At 41.4% G+C, this 24,469-nt stretch overlaps 1 protein-coding gene across 4 annotated transcripts in view; it reads right to left on the bottom strand.

Annotated features, from left to right (window-relative positions):
• LOC128689143 (cytochrome P450 2J3) overlaps positions 1 to 24,469 on the bottom strand; it is a 63,085-nt gene that overhangs the window by 1,901 nt on the left and 36,715 nt on the right. For all 4 annotated transcript variants that reach the window (XM_070095810.1, XM_070095811.1, XM_070095812.1 and 1 more), the window contains 2 exons: positions 19,163 to 19,343; positions 15,364 to 15,479 (listed from right to left, as the gene is read on the bottom strand). In XM_070095810.1, coding sequence (XP_069951911.1) covers positions 15,364 to 15,479; positions 19,163 to 19,343 — 297 coding nt within the window. The remainder of the gene's footprint in view (positions 1 to 15,363; positions 15,480 to 19,162; positions 19,344 to 24,469) is intronic.

Below are 24,469 nucleotides of genomic sequence, written 5' to 3'. Positions count from 1 at the left end.
GACACTGCATGACTTCCAGCGGATATCAACCAAATCTTTAAATAGGCCGCAGAAAACAATATGAAGCTCAATAAAGAGAGATTTCAATGATTCCAATATGGAAAACTGGAAATTAAAAAAGTATCGGGGTATGAAATAAATTCCAACCACACAATAAAGCGAAAAATTAATGTGAAGGATCTAGGAGTGATAATGTCAGAGGATCTCACTCTCAAAGATCAAAACAATGTATCTACCGATTTTGCTAGAAAAATGCTGGCATAGATAATGAGAACCTTCAAAACTAGGGACACTAAGCCCGTGATCATATAAACTCAGTGAACAATTTATGTCGATGGCAATAAGCATAATAATAATAATCGCTCTGGGAAACTTTTGATGTATATTACGTGAATATAAACATTTTTTTCAAAATTATATTATAAATATGCTACATATCATATAAACAGAATATATATATATATATATATATATATATATATAAGTAGTCGATTTTTCCACTGGGGGGTCTCTTCCGGAAAAAGGCCTTCCACTGGGAGGTCTCCTCCGGTATAGGGCCTTCCACTGGGAGGTCTCCTCCGGTATAGGGCCTTCCACTGGGGGGTCTCTTCCGGTTTAGGACCAGCAGCTGGAGGGTCACCTTTTCACACCTAGGTGTTACTTCCGGTTTTGACCATGACCTCGCCCTCGAGACTACCTCACCCTTGACCCCCCAACCAATACCCCCACCCACGACTCCCCCTTCGCGACCCCCGTCGCGCCGCGCGCCCGCGCGCCCGCCCGCGCCCTTCGCGAGCCCCGCCCGCGCCTTCTGCTGCGCCTTCTGCAGCGTCGTCCGGATCGACCCCGCGCCTCGAATTTTTTCCGATTTTTTTTCGAATTTTTTTTGAATTTCATTTTCTTGTGCTCTCCATCTCCTCGGATCAAGTTTTTAAGGTTCCCCCTCTCACTTTCACCCGCATCCCAAAATTTTCTCGATATTACAAGTTTTTGGATTCCCCCCTATGGGGTTTTCGAAATTCTCCATCTCCTCGGATCAAGTTTTTGGATTCCCCCCTATGGGGTTTTCGAAATTCTCCATCTCCTCGGATCAAGTTTTTTGGGTACCCCTCCTTTCACCCCCCATCCCCAAACAATTTCTCAATATCAAAGTCTCCACTTCCTCGGATCCCCCTCTCACTTTCACCCCCATCCCAAAATTTCTCGATATTACCAAGTTTTTGGATTCCCCCCTATGGGGGTTTCTCCATCTCCTCGGATCCCCCTCCCACTTTCACCCCCATCCCCAAAAATTTCTCGACAATACAATTTTTTGGATTCCCCCCTATGGGGTTTTCGAAAGTCTCCATCTCCTTGGATCAAATTTTTGGATTACCCCTCTCACTTTCACTCCCACCCCAAAATTTCTCGATAATATCAAGACTCCATCTCCTTGGATCAAGGTTTTTTGGATTCCCCCCTCTGGGGGTAAGCATTCAAATGAACTCCTCCTATGGAGCATGCTTACTACAGGTCTAATGAAGGGTGTTTACTCGGCGGTCAGTGACGTCACGCGATGACCCCCACACACACAGGCTGAATCATGACGACCCTTTTAGTTCATTCAAGTTAATAAGGGGATATAGTACCTACATCATAGGGAAAACATTTTCACTCTTAACCCAGGTTAATCCAAATAATTTCACATTTTTGTTTCGTTAATACCCACAACAATCCAACAATTTCTTTACAACACAAGTCTAGACATTTTTCTCGTTTTAACTATTTCATCTCAGGTCACTCCCCCACGAAGTAACCTCCTCCCCACCCTCCCGAACCCTCACACTCCAACCAACACCTCACAATTTTCACTCATAACCCCCAATTTTTTCTCGTTTTAACCCTTTTAGTTCATTAAAGTTAATAAGGGGATACAGTACATCAGAAAGTCACCACAACACTTATAACCACTTTTCGATAAATTCACTAGTCACAATTTTACATATTACGAAGTTAATACGCACACACACCTCACTTGAACACCTTCAAAACACTCTCTTAAATCATTTGAATACTCACAAAAATACCTTTATACATTTCCAAACAACACTGAAATACTCCAAAACATCATTCGAACACCCCCAAAATCACCTCTGAATACTCCCAGAACACCTTCATAAGTACTCTTGCACATCATTTGAACACCTTCATAAGTACTCTCATAATCATTTGTACACCTTCGAAAAACACCTTTGAATACTCACATAAACACCCTTGACCACCTTCAAAAAAACAACATTTGAACACACTCAAAACACCTTTGAACACCTTTGAACATTTCCAAACAACACTGAAACACTTCCAAAAACACCATTTGAGTACTCCCAAATACACCACTGAATACTAAAACACCACTGAATACACTCAAAACACCACCAAAATCACCATGAAACACTTCCAAAAAACACAATTTGAGTACTCCCAATTACACCACTGAATACTACTAAAACACCGCTGAATTCAATCAAAACACCCTTCAACACCTTCAAAACACCTTTGAACACCTTTGAACATTTCCAAAAACACTATTTGAGTACTCCCAATTACACCACTGATTACTACTAAAACACCGCTGAATTCAATCAAAACACCCTTCAACACCTTCAAACACCCTTGAACACCTTCAAAACACTCTTGAACACCTTCAAAAACACCTTTGAACATTTCCAAAACACTATTTGAGTACTCCCAATTACACCACTGAATACTACTAAAACACCGCTGAATTCAATCAAAACACCCTTCAACACCTTCAAAACACCTTTGAACACCTTTGAACATTTCCAAAAACACTATTTGAGTACTCCCAATTACACCACTGATTACTACTAAAACACCGCTGAATTCAATCAAAACACCCTTCAACACCTTCAAACACCCTTGAACACCTTCAAAACACTCTTGAATTCCTTCAAAAACACCTTTGATCATTTCCAATCAACACTGAAACACTTCCAAAAAACACAATTTGAGTACTCCCAATTACACCACTGAATACTACTAAAACACCGCTGAATTCAATCAAAACACCCTTCAACACCTTCAAAACACCTTTGAACACCTTTGAACATTTCCAAAAACACTATTTGAGTACTCCCAATTACACCACTGATTACTACTAAAACACCGCTGAATTCAATCAAAACACCCTTCAACACCTTCAAACACCCTTGAACACCTTCAAAACACTCTTGAATACCTTCAAAAACACCTTTGATCATTTCCAATCAACACTATTTGAGTACTCCCAATTACACCACTGAATACTACTAAAACACCGCTGAATTCAATCAAAACACCCTTCAACACCTTCAAAACACCTTTGAACACCTTCAAAACACATTTTGAACACCTTCAAAACACTCTCATAATCATTTGAACACACTCAAAACACCTTTGAATAACCTCAAAACACCTTTGAACACCTTCAAAACACCTTTGAACATTTCCAATCAACACAATTTGAGTACTCCCAATTACACCACTGAATACTACTAAAACACCGCTGAATTCAATCAAAACACCCTTCAACACCTTCAAAACACCTTTGAACACCTTTGAACACCTTCAAAAAAACAACATTTGAACACACTCAAAACACCTTTGAACACTTCCAAAAAAAACACAATTTGAGTACTCCCAATTACACCACTGAATACTACTAAAACACCGTTGAATTCAATCAAAACACCCTTCAACACCTTCAAACACCCTTGAACACCTTCAAAACACTCTTGAACACCTTCAAAAACACCTTTGAACATTTCCAAAACACTATTTGAGTACTCTCAATTACACCACTGATTACTACTAAAACACCGCTGAATTCAATCAAAACACCCTTCAACACCTTCAAACACCCTTGAACACACTCAAAACACCCTTCAACACCTTCAAAAACACCTTTGAACACCTTCAAAACACATTTGAACACATTCAAAACACTCTCATAATCATTTGAACACACTCAAAACACCTTTGAATAATCTCAAAACACCTTTGAACACCTTCAAAACACCCTTGAACACCCCTGATCACCTTCAAAAAAAACAACATTTGAACACACTCAAAACACCTTTGAACACCTTTGAACATTTCCAAAACAACACTGAAACACTTCCATAAACACCATTTGAGTACTCCCAAATACACCACTGAATACTAAAACAGCACTGAATACACTCAAAACACCACCAAAATCACCATAAACTAAGATCAACACCCACATCCCACAACACCCACAACCCACAACACCCACAATTTTTTCTCGTTTTATCTAATTTCATCAGAAAGTCACAACACCCACACCTCCCATTTTTTTCTCGTTTTAACCCTTTTAGTTCATTAAAGTTAATAAGGGGAAACACTACATCAGAAAAAGTCACATCAGCAACCCACTTATAACGTCTTTTCGGTATCTCTAGTTCGACAACACCCACATCCCACAACGCCCACATCCCACATCCCACACACACACACACAGACACACACACACACACACCCTAACCTAGCCTAACCTAACCTAACTTATCCTAACCTAGCCTAACCTAACCTAACCTAGCCTAACCTAACTTAACCTAACCTAACCTTTACCTAACCTTTACCTAACTTAACCTAACCTAACCTAACCTTTACCTAACCTTTACCTAACCTAATCTAACCTTGCCTAACCATTACCTAACCTAACCTAACCTATCTTAACCTAACCCAACCTAACCTAGCCGAACCTATCCTAACCTAACCTAAAATATATTGGAACACTTCCAAAAAATACATTAGAGTACTCCAGAATTACTTTGAACGACTCCATTTTTGGATATTTCCAAATTAGTTTTGAAAACTTTATCGTAAAATCGAACATTATTTTCTTGTTGGTAAACACACTCAATGGTAGAAATATTTACTCGATTTCCGAATAGAAACACTTTCCTCGCTCTGAGAGACTCATTGTGGGTCACCCCTTCCCCCCCCCCCAACACCACTGGGTAATGCGGTTCACACCCAAGGTAGATTTAAGATAATCATGAACACCTGCGCCAACTCAGGACAGACAGACGCCATGAAATGCGGGTAACATCCAAGGTAGAAAATCATCTCTTTCCAGACCAACTGTCTATCCTAACCTAACCTAACCTAAACTAACCTAATTCCTAACCTAACCTAACCTAACCTAACCTAACCTAACCTAACCTAACCTAATTCCTAACCTAACCTAACCTAATTCCTAACCTAACCTCACCTAACCGAACCTAACCTAACTCCATCAATCACCTCTATCCTAACCTAACCTAACCTAACCTAACCCAACCTAACTCCATCAAACACCTCTATCCTAACCTAACCTAACCTATCCTAACCTAACTCCATCAAACACCTCGAATATCTCTCATCCACAACCTTTATCATCTCACTACAGAACAACCCCAAGATTAGTTCGAACACTCTCATAAAGCATTTGAGTACTCACATAAACACTTTTGAACATTTCCAAACAACACTGAAGCACTTCCAAAATATCATTTTGATTACTCCCAAATAAGATTTGACAGCTCTAATTTATCTACACTTACACATTTCATTAAATTACATCTCATCCTCCCCAAACTCCTCCCTCATTCTCCAGACTTTACAACATTAGCACAAAAAAAACTAACTCATACACTTATGACATGAGACATTACCATATCTAACACACTGACTAACTTTGAACCAACTCTGAACACCACTGATCTTCTTCAAAAAATGCTCTGCACATCATTTGAACACCTTCAAAAAAAACACCATCAAACACCTCCGAATACTCCCAAGAAACACTACTGATTACTACCAAATCACCACTGAATACTACCAATCACCGTCAAAATCACCAGAAACTAAGTTTAACATCACCATCTAACATCCTTTTTATAGAAATCCCCTCAAATCACTATAACCAAGAACTCCCTCCCCATTTGACGCATAAAAAAAAAAGCATGAACACAAACCTAATACGCAAACACTTAGTACATGATCACCATCAACTGAAAACATATCTTGTACACACACATAATATAAGACAATCACCAACTACAATCACCCATGTTCACTTACCTCAAAATCACTAATATCACAGAAAACAATCATTTTTATAAACATTTCACACACACACACAAAAAAAAATCATATTTGACATTATCTAAGCGCACTCACCTCACTACCACCAACACACGATGTCACACCTCACAGGACCGACGAGCTCACCTCCAGTGACGTCACACTCCCATTGTGTTACTTGGTGGTTGGTAACATCAACCTGTTGTACCCTACATTATCTAAGAACACTATATCCAAGACGATTACCAGATTTTATGATCCCCAACACCAAGATCACAGAAAACACACATTTTTTATAATTATTCACACAAAAATCACGATCACCATTTCCATATCATGTTTACCGTCATCTATCAACACTAATCACCAAGATCACCAAAAAATCTAAGATCTTGCATCTCAAAACTACTATGATCACTGAAAACACTTATTTTTTAAACATTCGCACAAAAATAAGACATACACAAAAATACCACAACACTTCCACCAACATCTATAACATAACATAAGCACTATAACATATCACTATCACAAAAAAAAATATTACACAGACACCCACATATTATACATTTCAATTGCAAATTTAAGACATGAGACATACACACCAAATCTAAGACATTCACCTCCAACTAAGACATACACATCACCCCTAAAACTTCCTTCCTTATTCATTCCGTATATCTCCTAGAGACGTTTTAACCCCGACGAATCCATCACGACGTAGGAGCCAGAGTGTAGTAGGTGGTGTTGGAGTGGTGATGGTTCCTCTGGCTCCTACGTCGTGATGGATCCGTCGGGGTTAAAACGTCTCTAGGAGATATACGGAATGAATAAGGAAGGAAGTTTTAGGGGTGATGTGTATGTCTTAGTTGGAGGTGAATGTCTTAGATTTGGTGTGTATGTCTCATGTCTTAAATTTGCAATTGAAATGTATAATATGTGGGTGTCTGTGTATTATTTTTTTTTGTGATAGTGATATGTTATAGTGCTCATGTTATGTTATAGATGTTGGTGGAAGTGTTGTGGTATTTTTGTGTATGTCTTATTTTTGTGCGAATGTTTAAAAAATAAGTGTTTTCAGTGATCATAGTAGTTTTGAGATGCAAGATCTTAGATTTTTTGGTGATCTTGGTGATTAGTGTTGATAGATGACGGTAAACATGATATGGAAATGGTGATCGTGATTTTTGTGTGAATAATTATAAAAAATGTGTGTTTTCTGTGATCTTGGTGTTGGGGATCATAAAATCTGGTAATCGTCTTGGATATAGTGTTCTTAGATAATGTAGGGTACAACAGGTTGATGTTACCAACCACCAAGTAACACAATGGGAGTGTGACGTCACTGGAGGTGAGCTCGTCGGTCCTGTGAGGTGTGACATCGTGTGTTGGTGGTAGTGAGGTGAGTGCGCTTAGATAATGTCAAATATGATTTTTTTTTGTGTGTGTGTGTGAAATGTTTATAAAAATGATTGTTTTCTGTGATATTAGTGATTTTGAGGTAAGTGAACATGGGTGATTGTAGTTGGTGATTGTCTTATATTATGTGTGTGTACAAGATATGTTTTCAGTTGATGGTGATCATGTACTAAGTGTTTGCGTATTAGGTTTGTGTTCATGCTTTTTTTTTTTTTATGCGTCAAATGGGGAGGGAGTTCTTGGTTATAGTGATTTGAGGGGATTTCTATAAAAAGGATGTTAGATGGTGATGTTAAACTTAGTTTCTGGTGATTTTGACGGTGATTGGTAGTATTCAGTGGTGATTTGGTAGTAATCAGTAGTGTTTTTTGGGAGTATTCGGAGGTGTTTGATGGTGTTTTTTTTGAAGGTGTTCAAATGATGTGCAGAGCATTTTTTGAAGAAGATCAGTGGTGTTCAGAGTTGGTTCAAAGTTAGTCAGTGTGTTAGATATGGTAATGTCTCATGTCATAAGTGTATGAGTTAGTTTTTTTTGTGCTAATGTTGTAAAGTCTGGAGAATGAGGGAGGAGTTTGGGGAGGATGAGATGTAATTTAATGAAATGTGTAAGTGTAGATAAATTAGAGCTGTCAAATCTTATTTGGGAGTAATCAAAATGATATTTTGGAAGTGCTTCAGTGTTGTTTGGAAATGTTCAAAAGTGTTTATGTGAGTACTCAAATGCTTTATGAGAGTGTTCGAACTAATCTTGGGGTTGTTCTGTAGTGAGATGATAAAGGTTGTGGATGAGAGATATTCGAGGTGTTTGATGGAGTTAGGTTAGGATAGGTTAGGTTAGGTTAGGATAGAGGTGTTTGATGGAGTTAGGTTGGGTTAGGTTAGGTTAGGTTAGGTTAGGATAGAGGTGATTGATGGAGTTAGGTTAGGTTCGGTTAGGTGAGGTTAGGTTAGGAATTAGGTTAGGTTAGGTTAGGAATTAGGTTAGGTTAGGTTAGGTTAGGTTAGGTTAGGTTAGGTTAGGTTAGGAATTAGGTTAGTTTAGGTTAGGTTAGGTTAGGATAGACAGTTGGTCTGGAAAGAGATGATTTTCTACCTTGGATGTTACCCGCATTTCATGGCGTCTGTCTGTCCTGAGTTGGCGCAGGTGTTCATGATTATCTTAAATCTACCTTGGGTGTGAACCGCATTACCCAGTGGTGTTGGGGGGGGGGGGGAAGGGGTGACCCACAATGAGTCTCTCAGAGCGAGGAAAGTGTTTCTATTCGGAAATCGAGTAAATATTTCTACCATTGAGTGTGTTTACCAACAAGAAAATAATGTTCGATTTTACGATAAAGTTTTCAAAACTAATTTGGAAATATCCAAAAATGGAGTCGTTCAAAGTAATTCTGGAGTACTCTAATGTATTTTTTGGAAGTGTTCCAATATATTTTAGGTTAGGTTAGGATAGGTTCGGCTAGGTTAGGTTGGGTTAGGTTAAGATAGGTTAGGTTAGGTTAGGTAATGGTTAGGCAAGGTTAGATTAGGTTAGGTAAAGGTTAGGTAAAGGTTAGGTTAGGTTAGGTTAAGTTAGGTAAAGGTTAGGTAAAGGTTAGGTTAGGTTAAGTTAGGTTAGGCTAGGTTAGGTTAGGTTAGGCTAGGTTAGGATAAGTTAGGTTAGGTTAGGCTAGGTTAGGGTGTGTGTGTGTGTGTGTCTGTGTGTGTGTGTGTGGGATGTGGGATGTGGGCGTTGTGGGATGTGGGTGTTGTTGTCGAACTAGAGATACCGAAAAGACGTTATAAGTGGGTTGCTGATGTGACTTTTTCTGATGTAGTGTGTCCCCTTATTAACTTTAATGAACTAAAAGGGTTAAAACGAGAAAAAAATGGGAGGTGTGGGTGTTGTGACTTTCTGATGAAATTAGATAAAACGAGAAAAAATTGTGGGTGTTGTGGGTTGTGGGTGTTGTGGGATGTGGGTGTTGATCTTAGTTTATGGTGATTTTGGTGGTGTTTTGAGTGTATTCAGTGCTGTTTTAGTATTCAGTGGTGTATTTGGGAGTACTCAAATGGTGTTTATGGAAGTGTTTCAGTGTTGTTTTGGAAATGTTCAAAGGTGTTCAAAGGTGTTTTGAGTGTGTTCAAATGTTGTTTTTTTTGAAGGTGATCAGGGGTGTTCAAGGGTGTTTTGAAGGTGTTCAAAGGTGTTTTGAGATTATTCAAAGGTGTTTTGAGTGTGTTCAAATGATTATGAGAGTGTTTTGAATGTGTTCAAATGTGTTTTGAAGGTGTTCAAAGGTGTTTTTGAAGGTGTTGAAGGGTGTTTTGAGTGTGTTCAAGGGTGTTTGAAGGTGTTGAAGGGTGTTTTGATTGAATTCAGCGGTGTTTTAGTAGTAATCAGTGGTGTAATTGAGAGTACTCAAATAGTGTTTTGGAAATGTTCAAAGGTGTTTTTGAAGGTGTTCAAGAGTGTTTTGAAGGTGTTCAAGGGTGTTTGAAGGTGTTGAAGGGTGTTTTGATTGAATTCAACGGTGTTTTAGTAGTATTCAGTGGTGTAATTGGGAGTACTCAAATTGTGTTTTTTTTGGAAGTGTTCAAAGGTGTTTTGAGTGTGTTCAAATGTTGTTTTTTTGAAGGTGTTCAAAGGTGTTCAAAGGTGTTTTGAAGGTGTTGAAGGGTGTTTTGATTGAATTCAGCGGTGTTTTAGTAGTATTCAGTGGTGTAATTGGGAGTACTCAAATTGTGTTGATTGGAAATGTTCAAAGGTGTTTTGAAGGTGTTCAAAGGTGTTTTGAGGTTATTCAAAGGTGTTTTGAGTGTGTTCAAATGATTATGAGAGTGTTTTGAAGGTGTTCAAAATGTGTTTTGAAGGTGTTCAAAGGTGTTTTGAAGGTGTTGAAGGGTGTTTTGATTGAATTCAGCGGTGTTTTAGTAGTATTCAGTGGTGTAATTGGGAGTACTCAAATAGTGTTGATTGGAAATGATCAAAGGTGTTTTTGAAGGTATTCAAGAGTGTTTTGAAGGTGTTCAAGGGTGTTTGAAGGTGTTGAAGGGTGTTTTGATTGAATTCAGCGGTGTTTTAGTAGTAATCAGTGGTGTAATTGGGAGTACTCAAATAGTGTTTTTGGAAATGTTCAAAGGTGTTCAAAGGTGTTTTGAAGGTGTTGAAGGGTGTTTTGATTGAATTCAGCGGTGTTTTAGTAGTATTCAGTGGTGTAATTGGGAGTACTCAAATTGTGTTTTTTGGAAGTGTTTCAGTGTTGATTGGAAATGATCAAAGGTGTTTTTGAAGGAATTCAAGAGTGTTTTGAAGGTGTTCAAGGGTGTTTGAAGGTGTTGAAGGGTGTTTTGATTGAATTCAGCGGTGTTTTAGTAGTAATCAGTGGTGTAATTGGGAGTACTCAAATAGTGTTTTTGGAAATGTTCAAAGGTGTTCAAAGGTGTTTTGAAGGTGTTGAAGGGTGTTTTGATTGAATTCAGCGGTGTTTTAGTAGTATTCAGTGGTGTAATTGGGAGTACTCAAATAGTGTTTTGGAAATGTTCAAAGGTGTTTTTGAAGGTGTTCAAGAGTGTTTTGAAGGTGTTCAAGGGTGTTTGAAGGTGTTGAAGGGTGTTTTGATTGAATTCAGCGGTGTTTTAGTAGTAATCAGTGGTGTAATTGGGAGTACTCAAATAGTGTTTTTGGAAATGTTCAAAGGTGTTCAAAGGTGTTTTGAAGGTGTTGAAGGGTGTTTTGATTGAATTCAGCGGTGTTTTAGTAGTATTCAGTGGTGTAATTGGGAGTACTCAAATTGTGTTTTTTGGAAGTGTTTCATGGTGATTTTGGTGGTGTTTTGAGTGTATTCAGTGGTGTTTTAGTATTCAGTGGTGTATTTGGGAGTACTCAAATGGTGTTTTTGGAAGTGTTTCAGTGTTGTTTGGAAATGTTCAAAGGTGTTCAAAGGTGTTTTGAGTGTGTTCAAATGTTGTTTTTTTGAAGGTGGTCAAGGGTGTTTATGTGAGTATTCAAAGGTGTTTTTCGAAGGTGTACAAATGATTATGAGAGTACTTATGAAGGTGTTCAAATGATGTGCAAGAGTACTTATGAAGGTGTTCTGGGAGTATTCAGAGGTGATTTTGGGGGTGTTCGAATGATGTTTTGGAGTATTTCAGTGTTGTTTGGAAATGTATAAAGGTATTTTTGTGAGTATTCAAATGATTTAAGAGAGTGTTTTGAAGGTGTTCAAGTGAGGTGTGTGTGCGTATTAACTTCGTAATATGTAAAATTGTGACTAGTGAATTTATCGAAAAGTGGTTATAAGTGTTGTGGTGACTTTCTGATGTACTGTATCCCCTTATTAACTTTAATGAACTAAAAGGGTTAAAACGAGAAAAAATTGGGGGTTATGAGTGAAAATTGTGAGGTGTTGGTTGGAGTGTGAGGGTTCGGGAGGGTGGGGAGGAGGTTACTTCGTGGGGGAGTGACCTGAGATGAAATAGTTAAAACGAGAAAAATGTCTAGACTTGTGTTGTAAAGAAATTGTTGGATTGTTGTGGGTATTAACGAAACAAAAATGTGAAATTATTTGGATTAACCTGGGTTAAGAGTGAAAATGTTTTCCCTATGATGTAGGTACTATATCCCCTTATTAACTTGAATGAACTAAAAGGGTCGTCATGATTCAGCCTGTGTGTGTGGGGGTCATCGCGTGACGTCACTGACCGCCGAGTAAACACCCTTCATTAGACCTGTAGTAAGCATGCTCCATAGGAGGAGTTCATTTGAATGCTTACCCCCAGAGGGGGGAATCCAAAAAACCTTGATCCAAGGAGATGGAGTCTTGATATTATCGAGAAATTTTGGGGTGGGAGTGAAAGTGAGAGGGGTAATCCAAAAATTTGATCCAAGGAGATGGAGACTTTCGAAAACCCCATAGGGGGAAATCCAAAAAATTGTATTGTCGAGAAATTTTTGGGGATGGGGGTGAAAGTGGGAGGGGGATCCGAGGAGATGGAGAAACCCCCATAGGGGGGAATCCAAAAACTTGGTAATATCGAGAAATTTTGGGATGGGGGTGAAAGTGAGAGGGGGATCCGAGGAAGTGGAGACTTTGATATTGAGAAATTGTTTGGGGATGGGGGGTGAAAGGAGGGGTACCCAAAAAACTTGATCCGAGGAGATGGAGAATTTCGAAAACCCCATAGGGGGGAATCCAAAAACTTGATCCGAGGAGATGGAGAATTTCGAAAACCCCATAGGGGGGAATCCAAAAACTTGTAATATCGAGAAAATTTTGGGATGGGGGTGAAAGTGAGAGGGGGAACCTTAAAAACTTGATCCGAGGAGATGGAGAGCACAAGAAAATGAAATTCAAAAAAAATTCGAAAAAAATCGGAAAAAATTCGAGGCGCGGGGTCGATCCGGACGACGCTGCAGAAGGCGCAGCAGAAGGCGCGGGCGGGGCTCGCGAAGGGCGCGGGCGGGCGCGCGGCGGGGGGTCGCGAAGGGCGCGGGCGGGCGCGCGGGCGGGCGCGCAGGCGGGCGGGGCGCGCGGGCGGGCGCGCGGGCGCGCGGCGCGACGGGGGTCGCGAAGGGGGAGTCGTGGGTGGGGGTATTGGTTGGGGGGTCAAGGGTGAGGTAGTCTCGAGGGCGAGGTCATGGTCAAAACCGGAAGTAACACCTAGGTGTGAAAAGGTGACCCTCCAGCTGCTGGTCCTAAACCGGAAGAGACCCCCCAGTGGAAGGCCCTATACCGGAGGAGACCTCCCAGTGGAAGGCCCTATACCGGAGGAGACCTCCCAGTGGAAGGCCTTTTTCCGGAGGAGACCCCCCAGTGGAAAAATCGACTACTTATATATATATATATACATATATACTTATATATGTATATGTATATATATATATATATATATATATATATATATATATATATATATATATATATATATATATATATATATATATATGTATATATATTGTGAAAAATAAATTTGCCCGCATAAGCCTCACTATTACATTCATACAGGCAATTTGGGCAGGATACAACCCAGGTAACTAATATTTAGCGATTGTTGCACCTCGGAGGCATGTAGGTAAATTTCGAGGTACTCTAGGTCTCTCTTCGATACCCACTACCCTCACACACACTCACATTACCGAGACCTAACAATTTAATATATTTAATAAACATAACCAGTAGTTCTGGTAAAATTTCATAACGTGGACTGTATGGGGTTTTAGACTGAAGGAAACTCGATGGGGTTCATTGTATAGTAATATTATTCCTATCAATATTGGTTATTTGAAATATAATAATTATGGCAGAAATTAGTATAATTCAAGTATTTTATGTTACCACTTACCAAATTTTCTCTGGAGGTCGCCTGACTGTCACTGCATCACCCACAACCTGCTTATCTTATAGAAAACTATGATAGCCAACAATTATTATTATAATCAAGTGGAAGCGCTAAACCCGGATGATTATACAGCGCCTGGGGGGGATGTGGAAGGCATTCAGGCTTAATTTGGGGAACTGGAGCACAGATCCATTTCCCTAAATCAAGAGCCCCTCACCAACATCAAGGAACCTGCATCTTTATAGAAAGACGGTTAAACTTAGCTGTGGGTATCAAGACAGCGTCCTTTATCTTCCTACATTCCCACAAATTCCTGGATGTCCTGCCAATTTAATGTCGTTTGCCTTCAGCAGGACTGCAGTTCCGATTTGCCTGACTCCTGTTTGGGAGGCCAGAACTCCATTAAGCCTCCGGAAACGCCGTAATTTTTGACACCAAATTACAATGTGGTCAGGCTCTTCAGTTTCAATATGGCGACCTCTTATTTCACCATTTATCCACTTGATTGTCGAGATTTTTTCACTTTTTTTTTTTTTTTACATTTCGCAGTGTAGTGCATTACCGCACTATTTTCTTCTCATCTGAGGCCGTTTCACCACAATTTATCCACGATGAAGCTTGATTTAATTCGACGGATTTTAACCCTCGACTTTACTGAATCTTCCTCATGGCGTCTCCCTTTCTTCTCCACCTCGCGCAAGCGCAGATTTTCCAAGAGTCAAATCAGCATCATTTTAATACACAGTTATTATTTTATTCAAAATTATACATGCTGACTTCCGGAAAATGTACAAAATTGTGAAATGTGGTAACTGGGCGGGCTACCACATCTGACTTCCTACAATAAATGCTATTCACCTTTCACCCAACATTAAGATTACAAATATTTTAAGGTAAGTAGTGGGTGTACTGTACGTGCATTTTATTTATTGTTTTTATGCCTAGTTCTATTGCTAACTGAATATATGATAGAGTAAACATGTTATCAGGCATTTATATCCATTTAAAAGTGAAAAAAGGGCGATTCGCTTTACGGCGATTTCCACTTTTATGGCGGCAGCCTGGAACCTAACCCACTGTGTAAGTGGTGTCCTGTAAATCTATTATTTTGAGTTCTTTCTTGAAGGGATATCCTTAGTACCTTATTAGTATCTACTTTGTTTTTGCTCATCTTCAACTAATATCAATGAATTCTAAATAATGAGTGAACAGTCATGTGACTGATACCCTCAAATATTTGTAAAATAAATCCTAATGAAGTCAGTTGTAAAAATTCTTACCAGTATCTAAAAGTACCCTCAACCATCTGTAAAGTACTTACCGGTGCCCTAACACCACCTGTAAAGCAATTTTGCTGTGTCCTCATCTACCTTTAAAACATATTTAATACGCCAGCAGTACCCTCAACCACTTTAAAGAATCTAACAATAATCTCCATTATTTGTAAAATATTATTGATTGTGAATTACCTAGCAGTACTGAAGACAATGTTACCTTTAGGGATGTCGTAGCCAGCAAACGTGCAGTCTTCTGCTGCAGAGCGGAGGATAAAAGCTACAAGGTCCAACACTCTCTGTGCCTCGTGTATAGTGGCCCGGGTGTATGGTAGCCTGGAACACAGGCGAGAGTACTGAGAGAAGATGAAGTAACACAGAACACTTACTGATGAGCATGCATATATATATATATATATATATATATATATATATATATATATATATATATATATATATATATATATATATATATATATATATATATATATATATATATATATATATATATATAGATATTGAGCTTGAGTTGGTGAGGTGAGGTGGGCTGCACGTTTTCTCTGAATTCTGTAGATTTTTATACTTAAACCTTGGAATACAGCTTGCTGTAAGCAGATGGATGCCAACCAGGAGGAAGCAAGCAGCCAGGGAAATGGCACGGCTGGCAATACCAGGAGAGACAAGTGTCGGTCATGCTTACAGCTTCGTTGTCTCAACTCTAATGGTTTCCTCCGCAAACACGGTAGTTGCCCTGGTTCAGGTTGTCCTCCTGTGGAAAGTGATGATCCAGAGCCACCTCAGGCACCTGAATCCACTCCAACAGATTTCATCTCATCAGACAATCTCTTGGAAGCAATTAAAGCAACAGGTACGAGGACACTCACACATATTCCCAAAGCAGCCCGTCCACACGCAGCTGGGAAACTTACAGACCTCCTGAAAAAAGCAAACGATGGTTCCACTATCTTAAATGCTCCACCAACCATCAAAGCATGGCACAACTTGCTACTTTTTGGCAATGTCTGCTTAGCTGTGCCGGAAAGAAGGGGAAAGAGGCTAGCCTCAATGATAATTAAATCCTTAAGAGATTTTCCTAGAGTTGATAACCTCATTCGACTTCCCCGTCAACACAAAAAAGGGAGAGGCAGAACCCCCACTCACTCTACTGACAGTGAAAAAGTCAGAGTCCAGGTGAGCAAGAAAATTGAAGAGGGCAACACAGTGGGGGCAATCAGAATTATTATCAGTGAAGATACAGTTGCTCCCAGGGATGCTGACACGGCTGAAGCACTTAGAGGAAAGCACCCTGCCAGGGAAACCAGTGGCACCAACAGTTCCAACACCTCTGTCCCCACTATGGAACCATTGATTGTGGAAGACTCAGACATTTACAAAGCAATAATGTCGTTCCCATCTGGCTCTGCTGGGGGTTACACTGGAATAAGGCCACAGCATTTAAAGGAAATGGTTAATCCAGTTATTGGGGAAATTGCAGAGACACTGCTTTCAGAGATCACAAGGTTCGTCAACAATTCCTTGGCTGGTCTGATTCCTGATGAAATTAGACCTTTCTTTTTTGGTGCAACACTTTGTGCACTTAAAAAGAAGGATGGAGGAATTCGGCCAATTGCAGTAGGCAACACGTTACGCCGCCTCGTATCCAAAGCTGTTGTGCGAAGTATTCGTGCACAGGCAGCCATGATGCTTCAACCAAACCAGCTTGGCTTTGGGGTCTCTCAAGGAAGTGAAGCAGCGGTTCATGCAACAAGGGCGTATATCAACAACCTGCCTGAGGAAAATGCAGTGGTAAAATTAGATTTCCTGAATGCATTCAATCTCCTGAAAAGAGACGTTGTATTAGCAGCAGTACAAGAACATTTCCCTGGTCTCTTCCCTTTTGTTTCAGCTGGGTATAGCAAGGAATCAATGCTTCTCTTTGGAGAGCATGAAATCACATCATCGGAGGGTGTCCAACAAGGAGATCCTCTTGCACCATTTCTCTTCTGTATAGCAGTTAGGGAAATCACAGTCAGACTGACCAGCGATCTAAACATCTGGTTCCTAGATGATGGCACACTAGCAGGTACAAAGGAGTCCCTCCTACATGACCTTACACAGGTAATGACACGGGGACAGGAAATGGGTCTCGTCCTGAATCCATCCAAATGTGAAATCATCTCAGTCAGTCAACAAGTGATAATTGCAGTGAGATCAAAACTACCAGGAGCAGCAGTCATTGCCCCCACAAATAGTGTCTTGCTAGGAGCACCTCTGGGAAGCAATGCCATTGACACAATTCTCAGGAAGAAATTGGAAGAGTTAAGGAGAATGGAACAACGAATAGGCAATCTGGACGCCCACGATGCCTTGTACCTTCTCACAAAGTGCTTGAGTCTGCCCAGGTTGACATATTTCCTAAGATGTGCACCTTCATATGATAACCCTATACTGCACGAATATGACAGTATTCTGAGGCAGATTTTTACGAAAGTACTTAACCTTACTCTAGAAGACGGGCAGTGGAACCAAGCTACACTTCCAGTCAGACTAGGGGGCATTGGTGTCCGCAAGTCATCACAGATTGCGTTACCTGCTTTTCTGTCCTCGTGAATTGCATCCAGAGAGCTTGTAGCAGCGATTCTCCCTGAACATCTTAGGGACAAGATTGGAGTCCAGGACCAAAAATTCATTGACGGAGCATTGATCTGGGATAATCTAACGGGCTCTGAAACCAGACCTGCTCCCCCCAACAACTACAAACAATCGCACTGGGATGGTCCAATAGTGGAAAATATAACCTCAACAATGCTTCAGAGTGTGTCAGGGAAGGATAGAGCCCACCTCCTGGCAGTGAGAGCCCCTCATGCTGGGGACTTTCTGTTGGCTGTTCCCAACTCCAGCCTTGGCACACGCCTCGACTCACAGACCATCCGCATCGGTGTTGCCCTTCGACTTGCCGCCCCTATTCTCGCCGAACACAGGTGTATTTGTGGCAGTGAAGCAGCAGACCGATTCGGGTACCATGGTCTTGTGTGCCGTAAATCCGAGGGAAAGATTGCAAGACATGAGGAGGTTAATAACATTATCAAGAGGAGCCTCACAATAGCTGGATGCCCAGCAGTAAGGGAGCCACCCCAACTATGCAGATCTGATGGCAGCCAGAAGCGTCCAGATGGTATCACCCTTCAAGCCTGGACAGATGGGAAGCAGGTGGTGTGGGACTATACATGTGCATCTACCTTGGCTGATACCTATCTCCAATACACCAAGGAGGAAGGAGGGGCAGCTGCCAGCTTCAGGGAGTCCCAAAAGTCTAGAAAATATGGAGAACTTGCCCATCATTATATGTTTGTTCCCATAGGCTCAGAGACCCTTGGCTCATGGGGAAAGAGTGCATCTAAATTCCTTAAGGAGCTGGGAAAAAGACTCATCAGGGTAACTAGGGACCCCAGGGCAGCTAGTTTTCTGTTCCAGCGGCTCAGTGCGGCTGTTCAAAGGGGTAATGCCTGCTGTATTTTGGGCACACGCCCCAGCTCTGAGGAGCTGGATGAGATTTTCGCCTTATAATCGGTGATACACACGTAACAACAAGTACCTTATATGCCACCTTTATATCAACAATGTATCTCTTAAATCTTCTGTACCATATTATGTAATAAAATATTCCTATTGGTAAAAAAAAATATATGTCAAAAGATGGGGTGGTAGGGGAAGTGGAATATTCAAACGGCTTCAGGAAGAAATCCAAATATTCTTCCTTGAAGACTTTTTATCCACTTCTCCGAGGCTGTGGGTCCCACAATTTACACCAGAGGTGGACCCCATCCTATATATATATATATATATGTGTGTGTGTGTGTGTGTGTGTGTGTGTGTGTGTGTGTGTGTGTGTGTGTGTGTGTGTGTGTGTGTGTGTGTGTAATTGCTGACAAGCATAAGAGATGCAAAACAACCACAGAGGAAACTTGAATGGAAAAAGAAACATTTTCCTAGCACAAATAATATTGGCCACCACATACCGGTCTAAGTCAGAGTAGCTTGGTAGTCTGTCCCTGCCGACGACCTCGTCCAGTTCCTGCTGAACTTTCTGCTGGACGGCTGAGTGCTTGGCTACTAGGTACACTCCCATGGTCAGGGTGCTGGAGGTAGTGTCCATTCCGGCCGTAAACAACTCAAATATCACCGCTTTCATCTCGTAGGCTGAAAAGAAATATTTATATATATATATATATATATATATATATATATATATATATATATATATATATATATATGTATATATATATATATATATATATATATATATATATATATATATATATATATATATATATATATATATATATATATATATATATATATATATATAGATATATGTGTGTGTGTGTGTGTGTGTACTCACCTAGTTGTACTCACCTAGTTGAGGTTGCGGGAGTCGAGTCCGAGCTCCTGGCCCCGCCTCTTCACTGATCGCTACTAGGTCACTCGCCCTGAACCCTGAGCTTTATCATACCTCTGCTTAAAGCTATGTATGGATCCTGTCTCCACTACATCGCTTCCCAAACTATCCCACTTACTGACTACTCTGTGGCTGAAGAAATACTTCCTAACATCCCTGTGATTCATCTGTGTCTTCAACTTCCAACTGTGTCCCCTTGTTACTGTGTCCAATCTCTGGAACATCCTGTCTTTGTCCACCTTGTCAATTCCTCTCAGTATTTTGTATGTCGTTATCATGTCCCCCCTATCTCTCCTGTCCTCCAGAGTCGTCAGGTTGATTTCCCTTAACCTCTCCTCGTAGGACATACCTCTTAGCTCTGGGACTAGTCTTGTTGCAAACCTTTGCACTTTCTCTAGTTTCTTTACGTGCTTGGCTAGGTGTGGGTTCCAAACTGGTGCTGCATACTCCAATATGGGCCTAACATACACGGTGTACAGGGTCCTGAATGATTCCTTATTAAGATGTCGGAATGCTGTTCTGAGGTTTGCTAGGCGCCCATATGCTGCAGCAGTTATTTGGTTGATGTGCGCTTCAGGAGATGTGCCTGGTGTGTGTGTGTGTGTGTGTGTGTGTGTGCCGTGCCGAATATGTAAAACTTGCGATCTTGACTTAAATAGCAACGTTCATCTTGCCATATAAGGCAAGAGACAATTTGTGTATGCAATAATTTCGCAAAAATTGTTCTGAACCTAAACCAAAAAATATATTTCGCTGTGTTTGTTTATTATTAAATTACTGTAAACTTATCTAAAATATATTTAGTTGGATTAGGTTAAATTAAATTGCGCTTATAATAAGGTTAGGTAAGTTTTCTAAGGTTCTTTTGGTACAAAATTATAAAATTTTACATTAACATTAATGAAGAAAAATATATCTTTAAAAGTTTAAGAGAAAATTTCCGAAAGGACTTAATTTTAATTAAGTTCTTGCTAACTGACCAGTCTTACCTAATGGCACAACACACACACACACACACACACACACACACACACACACACCATAGGTCCTCTGCCCCCACCCCCACACCACAGACCCCACCCCTACAGCAACCCCCTATAGGCCCCTGCCAGGGCACCTGCTCCCCCTAACCCACCTTTCTTCCCAGACCACAGTTGTAGAAAAGAAGTTGAAGGTTTTGTACGTGAACACGGATGGAATAACGAATAAATGTGAGGAGTGGCATGAATGAATCAAGGAGATGTCCCTAGACATCATAGCAGTCACAGAAAGAAAACCCACTGGGACAATAACAGATGCAGTCTTCCCACCCGGATATCAGATCCTGAGGAAGGATAGAAGGGGTTGCACTGCTAATTAAAAGCCGGTGGGGTTATCAAGAAATAAAAGGAATGGACGAGATTGGAGAAAGGGGCTACATAGTTGGTACAATTCAGTCAGGGGACACAAGGTAGTCATTGCAGTGATGTATAACCCACCACAGAACTGCAGGAGGCCAAGAGAGGAATATGATGAGTGCAACAGAGCAATGGTGGACACACTGGCTGAGGTGGCAAGAAGGGCTCACTCGAGTTGAGCAAAGTTACTGGTTATGGGCGACTTCAACCACAGGGAGATTAATTGGGAAAACCTGGAGTCACATGGGGGTCCCGAAACATGGAGAGCCAAGATGATGAATGTAGTACTGGCAAACCTCATGCACCAACATGTTAGGGACACTACCAGAGAGACAGAGGAGGGTTAACCAGCAAGACTGGACCTTGTGTTCACCCTGAGTAGCTCAGACATTGAGGACATCACTTATGAAAGGCTCCTTGGAGATAGTGACCACGTGGTTATGAGCTTTGAATACACCGTGGAGCTACAAGTGGAGAGGGTAACAGGAGCAGAAAGGGAAAAGCCAAACTATAATAGGGGGGACTACACAGGTATGATAACCTTCTTGCAGGAGCTTCAGTGGGACCGAGAGATGGTAGGAAAGTCGGTAAACGAAATGATGGACTACATAACAACAAAATGCAAGGAGGCAGAGGAAAGATTTGTTTCCAAGGGTAAGAGAAATAATGGGAAGAACAGAACGAGCCCTTGGTTTACCCGAAGGTGTAGCAAGGCAAAAACTAAGTGCTCTTGAGAATGGAAAAAGTACAGAAGGCAAAGGACTCTGGAAAATAAAGAGATTAGTCCACGAGCCAGAAACGAGTATGCACAGATAAGGAGGGAGGCCCAGCGGCAGTACGAAAACGACATAGCATCGAAAGTCAAGTCTGACCCGAAACTGCATTACAGCCACATCAGGAGGAAGACAACAGTCAAGGACCAGGTAATCAGACTGAGGAAAGAAGGTGGGGAGCTCACAAGAAATGACCAAGAAGTATGCGAGGAGCTCAACATGAGATTTCAGGAAGTATTTACAGTGGAGGCTGAAGAGACACTGGGAAGACAAAACAGTGGGGTACATCAACAAGGGATATACCAACAAGTGTTGGATGAATTACACACAACTGAGGAGGAGGTGAAGAAGCTCCTAGATGACGTTGATACCTCAAAGGCGGTGGGACCAGACAACATCTCTCCATAGGTCCTTAGAGAGGGAGCAGAGACACTGTGTGTGCCACTAACCAAAATCTTCAACACTTCCCTTGAAACTGGGCAACTACCTGAAGTATGGAAGATGGCAAATGTAGTCCCCATTTCTAAGAAAGGAGACAGAAATGCAGCACTAAACTATTGACCAGTGTCACTGACGTGTATAGTATGCAAAATCAGAGAGATGATTATCAGGAGAGTGGTGGAGCACCTGGAGTGGAACAAGATTATAAACGACAGCCTGCACGGATTCATGATAGGCAAATCCTGTATCACAAACCTACTAGAGTTTTATGACAAAGTAACTGAAGTAAGGAATGAGAGGGAGGGGTGGGTTGATTGCATTTTCTTGGACTGCAAGAAGGCCTTCGACACAGTTCCTCACAAAAGATTAGTACAGAAGCTAGAGGATCAGGCTCATATAACAGGAAGGGCACTGCAATGGATCAGAGAATACCTAACAGAGAGGCAACAGCAAGTCATGGTCCGTGATGAGGTATCACAGTGGGCGCCTGTGACGAGTGGGGTCCCACAGGGGTCAGTCCTGGGACCAGCTCTATTCTTGGTATATGTAAATGACATGACGGAAGGGATAGACTCAGAAGTGTCCCTGTTTGCAGATGATGTGAAGTTAATTAGGAGAATTAAATCAGATGCGGACCAGACAGGTCTACAAAGAAACCTGGACAGGCTGGATGCGTGCTCCAGCAACTGGCTCCTAGAATTTAATCCCGCCAAATGCAAAGTCATGAAGATCGGAGAAGGGCAAAGAAGACTGCAGACAGAGTATAGGCTAGGAGGCCAAAGACCGCAAACCTCGCTCAAGGAGAAAGATCTAGGAGTGAGAATAATACCGAGTATGTCGCCAGAAGCACACATTAACCAGATAACTGCTGCAGCATTTGGTACCTCAGTAAGGAATCGTTCAAGACTTTATACACTGTGTACATCAGGCCCATACTGGAGTATGCAACACCAGTTTGGAACCCACACCTCGTCAAACAACAAGAAATCACAGAAAGTGCAAAGGTTTGCAACAAGGCTGGTTCCAGGGCTAAGGGGAATGTCCTAAGAAGAAAGGTTAAGGGAAATCGGTCTGACGACACTGGAGGACAGGAAGGTCAGGGGAGACATGATAACGACATACAAAATATTGCGTGGAATAGACAATGTGGACAGAGACATGATGTTCCAGAGAGAGGACACAGTAACAAGGGGTCACAATTGGAAGCTGAAGACTCAGATGAGTCAAAGGGATGTTAGGAAGTATTTCTTCAGCTACAGAGTTGTTAGGAAGTGGAATAGTCTGGCAAGCGATGTAGTGGGGGCAGGAACCATACATAGTTTTAAGACGAGGTATGATAAAGCTCATAGAGCAGGGAGAGAGAGAACCCAGTAGCGGTCGGTGAAGAGGCGGGGCCAGGAGCTGAGTCTCGACCCCTGCAACCACAATTAGATGAGTACACACACACACACACACACACACACACACACACACATGCGTTTGACACAGTTCCACACAAGAGATTGGTGCAAAAACTGGAGGACCAAGCAGGGATAACAGGGAAGGCACTACAATGGATCAGGGAATACTTGTCAGGAAGACAGCAGCGAGTCATGGTACGTGGCGAGGTGTCAGAGTGGGCACCTGTGACCAGCGGGGTCCCACAGGGGTCAGTCCTAGGACCAGTGCTGTTTCTGGTATTTGTGAACGACATGACGGAAGGAATAGACTCTGAGGTGTCCCTGTTTGCAGATGACGTGAAGTTGATGGGAAGAATTCACTCGATCGAAGGCCAGGCAGAACTACAAAGGGATCTGGACAGGCTGCAGACCTGGTCCAGCAATTGGCTCCTGGAGTTCAATCCCACCAAGTGCAAAGTCATGAAGATTGGGGAAGGAGAAAGAAGACCGCAGACGGAGTACAGTTTAGGGGGCCAGAGACTACAAACCTCACTCAAGGAAAAAGATCTTGGGGTGAGTATAACACCAGGCACATCTCCTGAAGCGCACATCAATCAAATAACTGCTGCAGCATATGGGCGCCTAGCAAACCTCAGAACAGCATTCCGACATCTTAATAAGGAATCGTTCAGGACCCTGTACACCGTGTACGTTAGGCCCATATTGGAGTATGCGGCACCAGTTTGGAACCCACACCTAGCCAAGCACGTAAAGAAACTAGAGAAAGTGCAAAGGTTTGCAACAAGACTAGTCCCAGAGCTAAGAGGTATGTCCTATGAGGAGAGGTTAAGGTAAATCAACCTGACGACACTGGAGG

Source organism: Cherax quadricarinatus, chromosome 51 (assembly GCF_038502225.1).
Source record: "Cherax quadricarinatus isolate ZL_2023a chromosome 51, ASM3850222v1, whole genome shotgun sequence".
In the NCBI taxonomy this organism is placed as follows: domain Eukaryota; kingdom Metazoa; phylum Arthropoda; class Malacostraca; order Decapoda; family Parastacidae; genus Cherax; species Cherax quadricarinatus.
This window is presented reverse-complemented; position numbering and strand designations above follow the sequence as displayed.